This window comes from Mastigoproctus giganteus, chromosome 12, assembly GCF_048544385.1.
Source record: "Mastigoproctus giganteus isolate SK-2022 chromosome 12, ASM4854438v1, whole genome shotgun sequence".
Classification (NCBI taxonomy): Eukaryota; Metazoa; Arthropoda; class Arachnida; order Uropygi; family Thelyphonidae; genus Mastigoproctus; species Mastigoproctus giganteus.
Genome location: NC_143586.1, coordinates 123,697,426 through 123,715,965, shown reverse-complemented (window position 1 = coordinate 123,715,965; position 18,540 = coordinate 123,697,426). Strand labels below are relative to the sequence as shown.

The following is an 18,540-nucleotide window of genomic DNA, read 5'->3' as shown; positions in this document are numbered from 1 at the left end:
AAACACTGGAAAGAATAAAAACAGTTATTCTTATCAAGGGGGGCAAGTCAAGATGTGTTTTTTTTTAGACACATCTTGACTTGTATCACTGCTGGCCAAAAGACAGGTATCACTGCTGGTTAAAGTATTCTTTTCTTAACTATTTTATTACATATGACCAGGAGCTCAAACCATGGGTCGTGTTTGCAAAATACAATGTGTATTTAAAATTGGGTAGTTAATATAGCTGAAGCTATATTAACTTATTCTAGATGGCCTTTGTTTGGTAAATTAAGCTTTACCAAACTTACTTTGTTAATGTAAGTTTGGTAAATGAGGATTTTCTTGTCAACAGACTTTCGTGTGTCGTAGGGAAGCATAGTGAACTAACAGAACAGTTATCTTGATTAAAATATGAGATACTGCTATTCAGCAGCGGATAAAAAAATTCATTCTTCATTGTGAACTCTTAAGACTGCGGCATTTGAAAACCTGCTGGCTACCAAACAGAAGTAAAAAATAAGCCTCAATTTATAAAAGGTGTACTTAATTTGCTTTAAATCCAAAGAATTCTCTCCTAATTGATTATTAGCTTCTTAATAGACTGAATTGCATCATGTTTTAGTTCTACTCTAAAATTTTAAGTATAACAAAATAAACATAATAGAATGTATTTTGTAACTCAAATGGTAAATCTGAAAATGGCCTATTTAAATTGGTACAGCATTTTTTCTATGGCTGGTAGTGGCAGTGACTTTTTTCTTTTTTTTTTTTGCAAATGCAATAAATGATTCATGACATCTTTAACTTTTAACACGTTGAATGCCGACTAAGAGTTAACTTGGACTGGTATGACTTGCCTTTCAGGTGCAGCTACGAGTATATTCATAGCAAATATGTGCAACTGATGGATAGTTGGCTTCTGGGATAAGAATGAAAAATCAACCAGTGTCAGAAATCAGAATTTATTCACAAAAAGAGCTAGCTTCTCTTAGCACACTGGACAATAATAGCGTGTTCCATGGCATTTTTTATTTTCCATGGCTTAGTCGGGCGTGGTTTTTTCTCAGTTTTTACTCATATTAGCATAGAGCTCAAGCTCTTCTTTGGTCAGTGGTCTCTTCTTATCCATGTTTTAGCTTCTTTTTAGTACGTAACAAAGTACTAAATACAATGTACATGACAAAGTGTCACTGCAGCGGATTTATGCACAGCACAGATTCATATACAGAGAATCCTGCAAGTTACAACACGTCTGATTTAATAGAATTAACTTGTAGTTGGCTGCTGCAAAGAATTTTCTATTACATACACCAACTATGAGATAATTCATGATTCTTTTTTTACAACAAAAAGCTTTTTTTTGAGTTTTGGTGATGAATATATGTTATAATTTAACATGCCTAACTAAAATTGGCATCGGAAACCAGTTTACCCAAATCAGCCTTGGCAGTCAACATTTTAATATAATAAATGCAGTGCAGTTAAAACATTTCAATAGATTACTGTATTGAATCTCTTATGAAACCTTTCTCTTCAAAGTATATTTTAAAAAAAATCAAATTTACTGTTTTATAACATTTCTGTGTGAAAAACATTTTTCATAGTTAAAATGTCAGCTAAAAAAAAAAAACTTAATTTATACTATTCAGAGTAGCAATGATGTAAGAAAGTGAGCTTATACATTGGCAAAAAAAAAAGCACCTGTCTGTATCATTTAATCCTTCCTTAAATTTATTCAAACTACTTCTGCAACACCAGATGAAGGTTTGCTCCAACAATCAGTTAATTTCTGGTAGAAAGCATACATCTATCCTGCAACAATCCTATTTCAATTTATATTTAAAGCCTTAAACACTTCAATCAGGTTCCTTCACAGGTGCCTAGACTCAAGATGTGGTCTAACCATTGCCTTATATAAGAGGATTATCACTTTCTTGGCCGTACTGCAAAATTCTAGTATATCATTTACAGAATCCCATGATCTGTCCAAGAAACCTGTCTGCACTGCTCAGAGAACTTCATGTCAGACAATGCAATTACCTACATGTTTTTTGTTCTCCAAAATAACATACTATCTTGAGTGTGGTTCACTCAAGGTAGATTTACTCTGGAGAACAAAAAAAAAAAAAAAAAAAAAAAAAAATCGTTATTCTGGGATTACTGCTACCCATATTCAATACCTTACATTTATCAATGTAAAACCTCAATTGTCACTTCAGCCCAGGTGCATAATTTCTCTAGGTCTTATTGCAGTAATTTGCCCTCATTCCTATCATTAACTACTCAGCCAACCTTAAACACGATTTGCCTTCATCAGTATCAATAACAAATATTGAAAACAGTAAGGGAGCCCATCATTGAAACCCCCAAGGACTCACTAATAACGGTAACTGAAGAAGAGCAATTCCCATTATTGCCACTCAAATACCCCTTTATCCATGCAATAATATGCCACATTGCTACAAATTGGAGCAGTCTTTCATGTGGAACAGTATCTAAAGAATTGTGTACAATATCAATTATTATGTATTTGCCAAATGCAAATACATATTATTGATTTGTGGTCTTTGCAAAGGTAAATCTTAGTGGTTCTCAACTATTTAATGTGTTCAGTGAGGGCCACTTTATGATCAGGTATTAGCCCTAAAAAAAAGGAATGTGCTGATGATGCCCATCTATTAGTATTAATATTAGTTATCTAGTTTCAATTCAGGATATGGCTGCTGTGAGCTATAAACCATTGCTTTAACTAAGCAGTTAAAGTCTTGCCAGCCCAAAAAAAAAAAAAAAAAAAACCCCACTTCAAGACAGTCCTCTCAACTTTACATAATTTCAAAAAGGCCAAATAGCATCGGTTATTTTGAAGGTTCTTTGAAAAATAGTGATGACTGTATACCATTACAATTTTATGTATTTTTATTTTATTGCATAAAACAATATACAGATAAATGCAAAATAAATAGAAGATAGAAAAGTATATTAAACAAATTTAGTTAATTTTATTATCAAACATCGTAATCAGTTGATACAGCAGCAATCAACTGCTCAGTTCAGCAAGTGTGCCAACCGCTTGTCTAGTTTCATATTGATGTGTGCAGGCAGAATGTCACATGCAGTGTTTTACTTGCACAACTAAAACTGATGCCTTAAGAGTGCTAATTTAGACTGCCACATGGAAATACAATGGTTACATTCTGGCTTGTGATACTACATGTTATGCACACGTGTAGCTTCACCTTAATCTGGTCACCCAGATCTAGAACAAGTTGTCTAATCCCCTTAAAGTAGGGAAAAAACAACAGGCAGTTGGAGGTCACTCATTTGACTTCCCACCCCGTATAATGCTACAGAGGAGAAAGCCTAATGAGTGATGTTGAGCTTCCTCTTGTTTTTCTCACTGCTATGGCCATATCTTTTTTTCTTCCAAACTGATTTTTACTTTACCGTCTACAAATTTGACACATCCACATGGGTTACATCTATTTGCATTTTGCACCACCCATCAAACTTGGGATCAGAAATAGACAAAACAGGGCAATCTTTTTTCTTTGTTTTTTTTTTAAATGAGGGAGGATGAAATAAAAGTGATACTGCAGGTTTGAGGCACATAGTCCACATGAAGTACTTCAACAGGCTCATCAAAATGATTTTTGGGTATCAGTTGAAAGGTGGCAGTGTTACAGAATCTTGTGAGCTGTTTGCTGTAGTTAAGGTCTTCTGGGGAGCAGGTGGGCAGGCCAGTAGTAGGTGCCCACACCTAATCAGTGGCCATGGTGAATGTAGGCTGTTCAACCTTATGTGAGCTGATAGACAGAAAATAGTAGAATGGATGACCATGTACTTTGAGGGGAGGGGGGGGTTGTTTCCAAGACCATGATCCAACAAATCTTCTGTATAATCTCCTGGAGTAGGCACTTGATCAAGCCACCCATAGCCAACAATGTCTAAAGTTTGCATTTGAACAGTGTTGTTGGATCATTGCAATTGAAAAAAAATTTGCCTTTCCAATGAATTTGCATCTACTATGCCACATGGATGAGATGGTGACAAACTGCAGAGAGGAATCACTCTGACGTGTTGGTCCAACAGAAACAGGCATTTGGTGGCAATGTGGCCAATTTGGTGTTTCCTGGCCACATGGTACAGCATACCTGCTGCAACATTTAGAGGCCTTATAGAGCCCGTGTCGCATAGTGTGGTGGCAGTACTGGTAGCAAGATGAGGACATATCTGCTATTAGTTAGGTGGTCATAAGTTTTGATTGGACAGTTTATACATACACCTATACAAGATATTTCATATGTAAGGAAAGTATTTTGAATAACTGCTGATGTAAATATGAGTTATTTGAAAAAGTGTATTTTTTTTTATTGTTTCAGAGTAATTTGAACACAGAAAAAGGTACCATGAGCCTTACAATGATGGAGAGGATTTAATTTCAATCAATGAAAATCAACAAACTATGAAAATACTGCAGAAGTTCATGATTTTTGGGCATAAAACCCACAATAAAGACAAAGCAAATTGTTGAAGTGTGAACAATCTACCAAAACTGATACCTCAAAGAAATCTGCCAATTTCAAACTTAAGAGGAAGTCTGAAAAAATCTCAAAGAAAGCAGTTTGGAACTTAAAATACCTAAAGTAAGCTTAAATAAAATAAGAGAATTTAAATACAAGGTTTATCATGCTACAAAGTTTTAATGAGGATGACTCAGAGAACATTAGAATTTTGCCAAATGGTTTTTGTCCATGGGTGTTTCAGACTATCATTGACAGCATTGTGTGGTCAGATGAAACCACATTTAAATGAAATGGAACTGTTAATAGCCATGACAATGTTTATTACTCCCCTAAGAAAACCACTTATTCTTTAATAAGGATTTAAATTAAATAGGTGGGCTGGGATTGGGACAGGTGTTATTCTTTTTTCCCCTTTAAGGAAAAGTCAGTGGATAAAGTTACATGAGACTGCTTAAAGACACTTCATTTATGAAGTCCAATTTTCACCATTGCTTTTTTATGAAAGGATGGAGCACCGAAACACCCTGCAAAGTTTCACAGGTCACACAGTGGGGCTCTATTGAAGGGACACTCTTTCTCTGGTTTCGACACCTTGTGATCACCTTTGGTGGGATTCTTAAAAGTATTTTGTGATAAGCACAAGTCTCTGTTAGAGACTCAGAATTTGTACACTATGGTTCTCTCTCTCTGTGCCCAAAAGACTAGTTTTGTGAAGACCAGAAAGGAAACCATATTGAATAGATTTGTAAAAATTCTTTAAGCTCATGTATTCCCTTATTTATGAACCACCCTGTACTCTCACATTAGTGAAGAAAAACACTTTTTTTGTTTACTCAAATCTGCTAAAGAACAAAATGTTTTTCCATTTGAGCAGTACAATTAAATAGATAAACACTTAAGAATATGTAGATAATTTGTTTATAAAAGTATCTTTGAATTACAAACATGTCAAAAATTGGAGATTTATCTTCTTTTTTATAGTATCTTGGTTTATAACTAGTGTGATAACAAGCATATATATGTATTTTCAAATTGAAGGTTAATGTGCATAACAAGTTTAATTCACTGTGCGTGTGTTTTACATGCTAATGCGCTGTACACTTCACCATATTGTTACAAGTGCCATTCTATTAAAAGAAGGAATATTATGTGGAATTGAAATAGCATAAATATCTTTTAACAGCTTTCCTGGAATGGATCCAGAATTAACCATAGGTTGGATCTTGGGGCTTGTTGCTGTAAAAAAAAAAAAAAAAAAAAAAAATTAAACTTCTATATAATTTTGGCTTAATGATTAGGACAAAAGAAAGATATGCTGAGAGTGATGTTAACATATCATGTATAAAATAGAAAATCTCATCAACATAACCAGTCTCAAAATATTCTGTAATGTTAGTTAGTGAGACAACATTGACTCTAATTATACCCATTTTTTTAATATGGCACTAAACTATTTATAATGAAAGTAGTTATTTAAAAATATATATAATCTTAGCAGTTGCGCTCCATTGGACCATTTAAACTGTGTATTTCTAATTAACATAGATGATGTACCTGTTGTAGAATTTGGCTAAGTAACATAGCCACTGGAGGGAATATAAATGTGATCCCAAAATTTAGAAGCTTATATTGTAGGCCATTGGATATATTTCTAATGCCCCCTTCTCCCTGCTTAAAACTAACATGAGTAATATAAAATTGTCATTCAAATTACAAATAGCTAATTTTTAAAAATAGTCATCATTTAAGTGGTTATATGAGCTGATTTTTGTGCTTGCTTTTGGAACTTACATTATGATTGCAAATGCACTGTACAGAACAATTTTAGAAAGGTATCTTGAGATTAATCTGATTCAATAATATTGATGTTACTGTTTTCATATAAAAGCATTAAAACTTTCACTTTGGTAAAGGAAAAACAAGCACTAACATGGTTTACCTAGAAAACCCTAAATGTGTTCTTACTTTGATTTGCCTCTAGAAATGATGGATCACTTAAATAATTTTTTATTTATAGTGTACACTACAAATGCAAGTAATCATTTGTGAGAGGTCTTCACTGTGTCTTACTGCCTACTGATGGGACTCCACTCAAATCTCTGGATGTGGCACATACTTTCATTAAAAAGCAGTATATTTCTCCATTGAAGCAGTGCTTTCTTATTTAGGTAGTGCAATACCAGGGCAACTCACAGCGAAGTGCTTCCACCATAATATGAGAATGATGCATTAAGTTGCCCCCCACATTTGCTCATAGCTATTGTAAAGAAAGAGACTAAACTCAATGTGTACAATCCACGTAGTATTATTGACCAGTATACCAATTTTCACTCAGACATCTCTACTAAAATTTTAGTATAGTAGAATTCTGAATATTCATACAGTGGAACATTTTTCATTCATCAAACTAGTTTTTTTTGTTTTTTTTTTTAAATAACTCGTCATGTTTGTGAAAATATTTTACCTTAAAGTTTATATAGCATTATTACCAAATATCTGATATCTTTGCCTTTTACTGTTTTGGAACAGATTTTTTATTTATTTTGTTGTAGAAATCTGAAGACAAAGTGAATGATTATAATGATAGGAAGTATTAATTCTACTTACTAAGCAAGCATGAAAACAAAAGTCAAACATAATAATACAATAAACTAAAATTAGGCATATACTACAGTACAATTAAAAGGAATCTGGCACTAATAAAATGATTAAGGGACTATTTCTCTCTTTATAAGATGATTGTAGGACTATCTTGTCCTTTCATCTGTTTTTGGCAAAAGGATTTGACTGCATGGATAATGCTTTAAATCTTAATTTTCACAGAGATAAACTTGCCTTTGCAACAAGTTCACTGGTATTGCTCATTTTCTTAGCCTTGCCAAAAGGTGAATTTGCCATTTGTTTAAAAGCTTGGGGCACTGCTGTAACAGCCTGTTATTATTAATTCATCTCTCATCAAACCCTCACCTTCAGGTGATCTTTACTGATAACATTCAGACAGAACATTTGCAAAGAACTTTCATTGAGTTCTCATGTGTTATACAAAATCAGAGCTTAAAAAGTTGTAATATAGCTAAAGTGATCTGTTTCGGTTGTGTTACTAGAAACTATCTACTATTTGATGAGTGACCCCTGAAACAAACCATCATTGCAGTATCTCATCTCTTAAAGAAATGGCCAATTAATTAGTTTTGCAAGGCCATCTGAAATGTTAAGTAGTGCAATAATAGGGCAACTTATTTTAAAGATACATGTTTTCTGCTGTGAGAATTAAAAACATTGTACTGTCTGTGTAATTTAAATCCTTTTCACTGGGAAAAGAGATGAAAGGACAAGACAGCCCTGCAAAACTCTTATTTCTCTCAGGCTATGTTAATTTTATCCATATCACATAACCATGAATTTCTCTCATTTAATACTCTTATTCATTACATATAAATAAATGTTCAGAGAAAACTCCCCCCCCCCCCCCGCCTAATTTGGCAAATTATATTGCACTCGTGTGAGCAGTTTAACATCACTTTAGAACAATGGAGAGAAAATTTTGATTAGGGGTACAGTGGCAAAAATGTGTGCTTTGTTAAATCTATAGTTAATCTCTTCCGTGAACACAACTTACTGATGCCCGTAAATAATGAATTTCATTCATTAAGGTTTTTTCCCACCAATATAACCAGTCGTGTAGCTGACTCAAGTAGGAAGAAAAACAATAAATGGCTCATGGTCACTTACTTGGCTTCCTGCTCTGCACTAATACTATGAAAGAAAAAGCCATGTAAGTGGTCTTGAGTTTCCAGTTGTTTTTCTCTCATCTGCAGCTATAATGGCAACAAAAATGAAACTCCATTCTTTGTTATTGTGTGTCAGATGATTGATTGAATTTCTCCACAGTACATTAATAAAATGAGAATAGCAATTTATTATTGAATCACCTCAATGCGAGACAAACAATTATGGCTATGTTTTGGGAACTTGCCATTTCCCATCTTCAGGCCTGTTAAAGTGTAACTCCAAACTTGGAATAGAGATAATACATTATCTAACTCTACCACAGAAAGTCTTTTGCTAAAAACAAAAGTAGCAGAGAATTCTTTGTTTGCGTTAACATAAGGAAAGGGATTAACCACATTAGTCCCCTGGAGAGACTAATGTGGTTGGTGACCCTGTACCGGATGCTGGCACCTACAAGGAGAGCTGATGGTATCCTTTGTCTTTCCAGGACAATACATGCAAGGGCACAAATTTAAAAAGGATAATTACAAGATAGATGTGCAAAAATTTTTCAGCCAGAGAGTAATTGATTATTCTAACAAACTTTCATCTAGTGTTGTGGAGTTTGAATACATTTAATGATTTAAAAAAAAAAAAAAAATTTTTTTTTTTTGCATGACTATAAGCTTCCTACCTTACATAATTGTCACTACTGGTACTAACATGGGTTACCATTGCACAGTTTCGGCTCCCACAAACTGATTTTTTACATCTCTTAAAGTGTGCAAGCTAATCAGAAAATACACAATTTACAAAAATCATACATGAATGGTTAATGGTTTTAGCTGCCTCTGCACTAATTCCTAAATAATCAAACTCATTACTTGTGGAAGGCTGCGGGACAATGGAGTTTTACAAAAAAAAAAAAAAAAAAAAAAAAAAAGACAAGGAAAAACTGCCTATAATCAACTTTTGGTCATTATTTTATTTTGGGTGATAATTTTGTGTTTGTGAAATATTCCTTATTGGAAATAAGGAATATTATATGAACAAATACGTAAGGAACACTTGAAAAAACATTAAAATATCAAATATTTGAGGAATATAACCCCTCCTACTTCTGAGAGTATGTTCTTTGAAATGTCTGCAAACAGCAAAACACAGTTGACCTATGGAAGAAGGGGGGATAGGTTGTTAGCTAGCAAGTTATTTTTGTATAAGTATATTTAATAGTGATATTAATATATCAAGGAACAACTTTTTTTTTTTTTTTCAATGAAAACCCCAATTACAAAAAGGTATTAGAACCAATAGTACTTAGCACTGTGGTGGAAGGTTCAGAAATGAAGGGGAAAAAAAAAAAAAATACTTGTTGACATTAGACTTTAATTTCTGTAGATTATAATTTTCAGGAAATACATGTGAAGAGAGTTTGTTCCAGAAAACAAAAGTTGAAGGTAAAAAGGAGGAAGAAGAAAAGTTGGACAATAAATGGATATTTATTGTCCAACTTTTCTTCTTCACAGTAATTTAACAGTTACTACACATGTTTGGAAAAAGAGGGAGGGAGGGAATTATAGATGTCAATTCAGAAGAATAGTGCCCATGGAAATCTCTCTCAAAGGCATGCAGCAGAAACAGAATGTCTAAGAGAAAGACAATGGAGACTTGTAAGAGATGGGTCATTAATTAAAGTAACTGCTCATTTTTAAATGGAGTCAGAAGTTGAGGTTGGTATTACAGATGTGGGAACAATATTCCATGGTAGGACACTTGTAGAGAGTGAGTAACGGGTTAAAAGAAAAGGAGCAGCAAGAGTGAAAGAGAAAACACAGTTTTTAGATGCAGAGGAAGCAATATGTGATGCACTTATGCAAAGAGATTAGAAGGCAGGGTAATCTCAGCCTTGCCTTCTAAGAATAATCTTTTTGAGAGATACAAGATGGGACTGAGTTTAGAATGATTAAAATTAACTAAGTTATTTCCACCCCACTGGAAAATTACCTGGAGAGCAGCACTTAATGAATTGGTAGTGGATATTTGAGAAACAAGCAGTTTGTACAGGATTTCTCAAACTGAGAGGTGGAATGCAATGTTCTATCATCAGCAAAACTGTGAACAGGATTTCCAGTCAGTGGAAGAAGGTCATTAATATACAAGAGGAAAAGAGGGAGAAAAAATAAGCCTTGGAGAATATCAGCACTGGTGGAGAGGTTAGAAGACAGAGCCATCATCCACAAGTAAGCAGTCAGAGAAAACTGGATATCAGTTTCAAAAAAAAAAAAAACTAAGCTGGAATACTTATGCCAAACACAAGCAAAAGCATTAGAAATGTCAAGAGCAACTATAGTACTTGAATTTCACCAAACTTTTTCATTGAATTTGTCCATATTGGTGATCATTGATCGTGTGGAAAGTTCAAGGTAGTTCAGCAGTTGACTGTTAATGGATTTCTTCATTGCTTTAGAAAGAGTAGAGCTTAGTGCAATGGGACGATAATTGGATGGGAGGGATTGAGTGATTTTGTCACCTTTTTGAGCAAATTGCCAAACAGAAGACAAACACCAGTGGAAAAAGGTGACCAAGTATGGGAGTAAGCTCAGGTTTGAGACCAAGTCAAAAAATACCATCATTTTTTGGCTCTCTTTCTTAGCATCAAGATTGTTCAAAATTTTTCTGACATCTTTGGAGGAAGAATGTACTGGGAATTTTAGGAGGTGGTTTACCAAGGTTATCAATACAAGAGTTAGAAGAAATGCAGCATGATAGCTAAAGATTAAGCTAAAGCTTAATCTTTAGCTATCATGCTAAAGATTAAGCTAAATCTTTATTGCCCCCTCAGCTAAAGATTAAGCTAAAGCTTAATCTTTAGCTGAGGGGGCAATAGTACCATTTGGTTTTAATGGAGTGAAAATACAGATAAATATGGGCAAAAGGTGCACCTAAAAGCTTCAGTCAGCAAAATACCAGAATGCTCAACTACAATTTTAAAGAGAATCAAGTTTTCTGCTCTTGGCTTGTTAAAATAGAGTTTGGACCTAAGTACAGGTAGTTCTCGACTTTACGAGTTAATTCGTTCCTAGCACGCACTTGTAAAGAGGGAAATTATTTCCCATAGGCATAAGGTTAAAAATAGGTGTTACGGTATCAACAATGAAATTAGTTAGCTAATTAGTTTATGTTTAAATAATCATTGATTTATCCAAATAAATGAAAATGTAGCCTGTAAAATCAAGCAAATTTTAATAATAGAGAAATTATTTATGACTTACAAATGTTAAAAGAATGTTTATTCTTCATCATCAACTAAATGCACACTCGTTGATCACTCATTATTGGCTCGGCACTCGGTTTGTTGCACAAGGAGTCGTCGTCTTCTTCAGAAATGTTTCAAGAGGCATTTGTTTCCAAGATAATCTTCTCTTTTAATTATAAGTTTCACATTTTTTTTTTTTTTTTTTTTTTATGAGAACCCCAAACAATTGCATACATAAGCATTTTTTAACGGCACAGACATATTGCAACTAACATGATTCGCATGGAGTTGTTGTTATTTGGTTTTTAGGAGCATTAGCAACTAAGGAGAAATGTGCTTTAGAAAAATATCACAAAGCCGTTCAAAATTGGTTCTTATAACATAACGATGAAAGTGTAGTGCATTTTAATGATTTCAATTGGTAACTAATACAATTTACAAATCATGCTCATGACCTTTTATATGGCCTTAAGGTCACGTTCGTGACCTTAAAAATGATACAGTTTGGAAAATAGGATTTTATTCCTAGAATAATTTCACTGACACAATATTGACATCAAGGGATTTAAAACAGCAATCCAACCCAGGGAAAGAATATAAATCTTGCAGATTATCCCAATTCTTCAAATGGAATCAATGCTAAGAAAAGCTCTATTGGAGAAGAGACCATCACCAGTTGTAATATGAGGACCATTCACCTCACTCACTTGGAAAGGTTGGTCATGAGAAAAAGATCAAGAGCATTGGCTGATTAAGATTGTTTAATATTATTATATGTAAATGTTATTAGTTTATTAGTAATTGCAAAAGTCTCAGCATCTAGGCCAGCTCTAGAACATTTAAAGCGCCAAGGAAAATAACCTTTCTGATAGAAAAGTTGGAATAGAGAAAGCAGTTTCAAAGGAAGGAAGTCAGAGTTCCAAATGGAATTAGGAGGCCAACAGAAGCAAAAAATGAATTTGACAGAGTGGGGTAGAGACATCAAAAAGAGGAGATTGCAAATTATGTCTTTGACATGGAAGCATTACGACAAATAATTGGGGAACAGAGATGAGCATTGGTTGAGTTAACCAATGGTGATGTCAAAAAGAGTAAGGCTGCAAGTGGAAATGGACATCATTGAGATTGGCACTAGACCCCATATATTTATTTGTGAAATGAATGAGGATGATTTTTGGAGGTTTTGTTTTTTTTTTTGCAGTGAACCTATTAGTTTGAATATGACATACACACAGCAAGAATATGCTGAGCTCCTTGACAATGCCCCCCCCCCCCACACACACACTACTAAGTTCTCTACAATAACTATCTGGCAGAGCAGAGGCAGCGAAATAATACAATAGCTGACACAGTAGACTTACTTGCAATGTAAGGAAAATTGGTTCTGACCATTATAGTCTCAAAAAACAGCAATTCTGCATTATGGCAGGGGTTTCACCACTTCAAGCCTCCAATAAGCAAAGTGGAGGTATAGTACCTGGTAACACACAGGGGCCACATTCCTCTGTGTGGTGTTGGATGCCACAACTTGACCCCAGCTTACATTGGTTCTCATCTGGGTGGTCACCTCCAGTATACTAGGTGCAGTATTTTGGTACCTTTGCACATGGGGGTTATAATCAAGGTTACTAATAGTCCCACAAACATGAAGGTGCGAGCAGATGATTGGGTTGTTGTAGAATGACACTATTTCACTGAAATTTGGTCCACTTGACTCAAGTGTCATCATCAGTTTTGTAACCTTACATCAGTTCCATCTGCATTTTAGATCCCCTATTACAAGCCCTGGATTATCATACCCGAGAGAATGTCTCTGACAAGCCTCAAGGACTTACAGGTGCTCCTTGAAATGGCTACACCTGGCAAAATACGAAGTTGAGGAGGACCTACAGAAAAAGGAGGGGTTAGGTTTTCAGCTAGCAAGTTATTTTTTGTATAAAATATATTTCAGTACTGTATTTTTTACATAATAAATACAATTCAAGCCATTAAGTAACTTAACACATCTAAAAATTCAACCAGCAACGAAAGTTAGTTTCTACTCTTATTCAGCAGAAACAGTCAATACCAGGTTTTGTTTTTGACTAACTACCCTGCATTTTGGAATAAAATTATATTTGTAAAGAAATCAAAGCTTATATGAAATATATATGCACTGGATAATCTAAAAGCCATTCATTATGTACTTCGGACATCCTCCTCAGATCACTGTCATAATTTGGCACATGTAATCTGCACTTTCAGGTGATGCAAAAGCATGTATAGCCCGCTTCAGATTTTCATTTTAGGTGTAAAGTAAACTGACTGATTGTGAAAGGGCTTATCAGTCTGTTATTTTATTTACTTTAAAATATTAGAGGTCATAACAATACTTTATGGGTTACAACACAATCATAATGCATAGTAAATAATATTTACTATGCATTATAATTAATGCATTATAAGTACAATCATCAAATCAAGCCTGTTCAAGAACCATTCAGTTGAGGTAACATTTAAATCATCCAGAAAAAGTTACTGAATAATTGTCATTTCTAGACCAGTGCAGAAATAGCTATGGAACATTATCTCAGGATGCACAAAACAGACTTCCCAAGCAGGGCTAGATTTGGTAATATGATTGAGCATCTGACCTGTGATGGATGAAACATGATTAAAATACAACCGTGAATAATCAAAGCACCCTCAATCTGGAAAACAGGTTCTCAAAATGTTAACTGGAAAATAAGGAAATCAGTGAAGAGAAGGATTCTCTTGTAATCACATCTATACACACACACACACACATTTATTTTTGCATATGTACCCTATCTATAACATGAGTTTTGGGCAACAACTTAAATGCCCACATTATAAGCTAACTGCAAATATTTTTACATAAGCAAATTTCACTTTTCTGTTCTTTTATTTTTACCATTTAATGCAGCTGGATGAAATTGGTTAAATATTTTAAATGCAAATGCATTTAAAATTGTTACCTTAATTTTTTTATTTTTTTAAATAATGCTGTACAAATTAAAAATTAAAGCAAAACTACACATTTTAAAATATGAAATTTAGACTGTCAATTTTTTTATAAAGACCCACACTTTTAAAGGAGACATTTCTAGGCAAATCTAATTAAAGTATAGCATATAAATAGCTTCATGACATTCTAGTGATGTCATGAATCAATCAACATCATTGGAATAAAGTCATAGTCCTACAAGTTTTACATTCCATGAGCCTCATTACACTTACCACTTGTACGAAGTGGTGGACATTCTAACTTTATGCTGCAGTGAGTTGTTTACATTCAAAGGAATATAGATGAATCCCCTTACTGGTCTGTTTGTTACTTTATGGAATTAAAGCTTAATTAGAATAAATGTATATATATTCAATTCTGCAATTCATTTTAGAAAGACTTTATTGGAAACTTCTTTCAACAAATAACACACACAACCTTGTAGGGATAGCTGATATATTCAGATTGAATGAACAATCAATGTGCAACATTTTTTGATATTTCAGGATCTTTCTGAAGTAACTTGGTAAATCCTGGTATTTACCAGCTTTTGGGCTGTTACAATAAAACAAACACACACACAGTAATACTTTGGGGGATTTTGACATTCTAATTGTCTTGCATATGCACTGGTGATCACTGAATTATGACCACCTACCTAATACCATGTTGGGCCACCATTCATACAAATAACAGCTGCTGTTTGCCTAAGCATTGACCCCACTAGATGTCTGTAGGAATCTGCAGCCATGATACCTGCAAGGCTTTCTACAATGTTGGAATAGGTGATGGCTGCATGTCCATATGCCTCACTTCTAGTTCCAAATTATCCCACAGGTGTTCAATTGGGTTGGGTTGAGGTCAGGCAAATTTGGAAGCCAATCAAGATGGGCAATATACCTTCACTATGTTCCTCGAACCACTTGCGCACAGTGTGGGATCCAGTGACATGCCACATTGTTTTGGATCATCCAGTTTCTGTCCAGGAAGAAATGCAACATCCCATATTAACACTTTGACTGCCAAGGCAAACAGGTCTCTAATGCCAATTTGAGTTAGGCATGTGAAATTATTCAAAACTAAAAACTTATAATATATATATATATATAAATAAAATCACTCTACTGGTTTGCCATGCTACTGGCAATATCCTATTTTAATTTAGCTTTTATATATATATATATATATATATTCATCACCAAAACAAAAAGAAAAAGTTTACTGAATTATTTTGTAGTTGGCATATGTAAAAGAAAATTCTTTGTAGCAGCCAACTACAAGTTAACTTGATTAACTCAGACGTGCTGTAACTTGCAGAATTAGCTATATATGAGTCAGCACGGTGTGTAAATCCGCAGTAGTTACAACTGTTGTGTACGTTGTATTGAGTACTTTTTTTTTTTTTTTTTTTTACAAAAAAAAAAAAAACCCTAAAACATGGATAAGAAGAGATCACTGACCAAAGAAGAGCTTGAGCTCTATACTAATATAAGTTACTCTGAATTTGAAGAGCTTTTCAACGAGTCATACGGTTCTGGTAATTATGAACCTTCTGACAATTCAAGTGAGGATAGCGAAGATGGAGCTAGCTCCCAGCCTGAAGATAATCGTAATTCTCTGCAGGCAAGTGGAGTGACTGCAGCATTTGTGGAATGAAATAGCACAAGATCCTCCAGAATTTATTTTTGAAGAGAACATTGGTTTGAAAATGGACACAACAGAATTTAGTGTACAAAAATTGGTAGACCTATATTTTTCAGAGGAGTTTCTTACATTATTAGTCAAATAAACTAATTTATATGCTTCACAAGAAATTGAAAAATGTGGACAATTGCAAAAACTTGTTAAGATGGAAAGACACTGACATCTCAGAAATGAAAGCGTTTCTTTGACTTTTGTTACAAATGGGCCCTTGTTCTTTTCCTTCAATAGAACATTACTGGAGTATAAGTGCATTCTGCAATATATGTTTTGCTGATCATTTGAGTCTAAATAGATTCCAGTTGATATTACGATATTTTCATTTTGTAGATAATTCATTACAAGCTGCTGACAGGCTATACAAAGTAAGACCGATTTGGAATCATTTCAATAATGTTATGTGCAATAATTACATAAAAAAAAAAGTAAAGTGCAGCCATCATCAACCCACTGCAGGATGGAAGCCTCCTCAACAATTCATGCTGAGGGAAATGGACCATAAATCTGCCATGCTGGTCCAGTGCGGGTTGGCAGATCAACCGTATTCAGCAGTCAGGGGCTTGAACCCCGGTCTACTCAAAAAGCGTGTGCTACTGCACTCCCGCTTCTGACCACTCAGCTACGGAGGCCGTAGTATGTGCAATAATTACATACTGAATAAAAACATTTGTATTTACGAGTCAATGATGTTGTTGCGTGGGAGACTCAATTTCTGCCAGTACATAAATGAAAGAATAAATGTAGAATCAAACTTTATGAACTGTGCAAGTCCGACAGCCTTGTTATGAAAATTAAAAAAAAAAAAAAAAAAAAACTTATTCCGCTCAGTCAGAAGAAACTGAACAAAACATAGGTCATACTGCTGAATATGCAGATCTTGTACTATACTTGCTTGAGGACTACTTAGACAACGGATATGTATTGTATATGGCCAATTTTTATAATTCCGTTGCTCTGATGAAATTGTTGTCTGCTTGAAAAACTTATGTGGAACATTACACACCAACAGAAAATAAAATCAAAAAGATTTGGTAATGCAAAAATTGAAGAAAGGAGAAGTTGCATGGCAACAAAATGGCCCTGTTGTAGTATGTAAGTGGAGAGATAAAAGAGAAGTTCTCGCTATTTCAAACATATACATTAAAATGGTAGAGGTATGCAACTGGAATGGAAAAATTTCGATAAAACAAACATAATTTGAGATTACAATGGCAGAATGTCTGGCGTAGATCGATCGGATCAAATGCTCTCATATTATCCCCAGGGGCTCACATCTGGTGAGTATGGGGTTGGCACACCCAGGGTTCTGAGCTGGATATCATCATTCTTCTCTCTCAGGGTTAGCATTAGCATTAGCATTAGTAGAGGCATTTGATGCAAGAAAGCAAGCTTATGCAGCATCAGCCAAAAAAAAAAAAAAAAAAAAAGTAACATAAATAAATAAAAATAACCACTTCCACTTCACCCCTCTGTTCGTTCGAAATACCTGTCCAGCTGAGCCTTAAACTTATTTAGGCTATCAACTTCCACGACAAGGGATGGAAGTCTGTTCCACCCACCAACCACCCGCTGGCTAAAGGCAAATTTCCGCACATCTATCCTACATCTGTCTTTCCTCAATTTGAATTTATGCCCTCTCAGGTGATTTTTCTGAGCTAGAGGAAGAATCCCATCAGCATTGAGCATGCTCAAACCATTCAAGGCTTTGTACACCTCTATCAGATCACCCCGCTGGTGCCTAGTTTCCAGACACTGTAATTTGCAAAACTTAAGCCTTTCTTCGTAAGAGAACCCCTTTGTCCCATTCACCAATCTAGTTGCCCTTCTCTGTACTCGTTCCAGCAGCTCTACATCCTTCCTGAAATGAGGCCTCCAGGCCTGTATACAGTACTCTAGGTGTGGCCTGACCATTGCCTTATACAAGGGAATAATCACCTCCTTATCCCTGCTAGAAAAATTCCTATATATCATTGACAATACACCATGAGCTACTCTTGCAGCTCGTCTGCACTGCTCAGAGAACTTCATATCTGCCTGCACCACCACCCCCAGGTCCCTTTCATTCTCTACCACTGTCAGTGTAGTACCACAGAGTTGATACGTTGCTCTGGGGTTGCTGTTTCCCATATGTAGTACTTTACATTTGTCAATGTTAAACTTCATTTGCCACCTCGAAGCCCATCTGCTCAACCTTTCCAAATCCTGTTGCAGCAGCATAGTGTCAGTAGTGTCCTTGACAACCCTGCCAACCTTCGTATCGTCTGCAAACTTGGACATTAAGCCTGATATACCATCATCAATATCATTTATAAATACAGAAAACAATAAAGGCCCCAATACTGAACCCTGAGGGACTCCAC

At 34.8% G+C, this 18,540-nt stretch overlaps 1 protein-coding gene across 2 annotated transcripts in view; it reads right to left on the bottom strand.

The window, feature by feature from the left end:
- Positions 1–5,544: 5,544 nt before the first annotated feature.
- The window catches only part of LOC150077389 (muscle LIM protein 1-like), a 91,281-nt gene continuing 78,285 nt past the window's right edge, over positions 5,545–18,540 (bottom strand). For both annotated transcript variants that reach the window (XM_090386791.1, XM_090386790.1), the window contains exon 4: positions 5,545–5,741. In XM_090386791.1, coding sequence (XP_090242917.1) covers positions 5,711–5,741 — 31 coding nt within the window. In that variant the 3' untranslated portion in view covers positions 5,545–5,710. The remainder of the gene's footprint in view (positions 5,742–18,540) is intronic.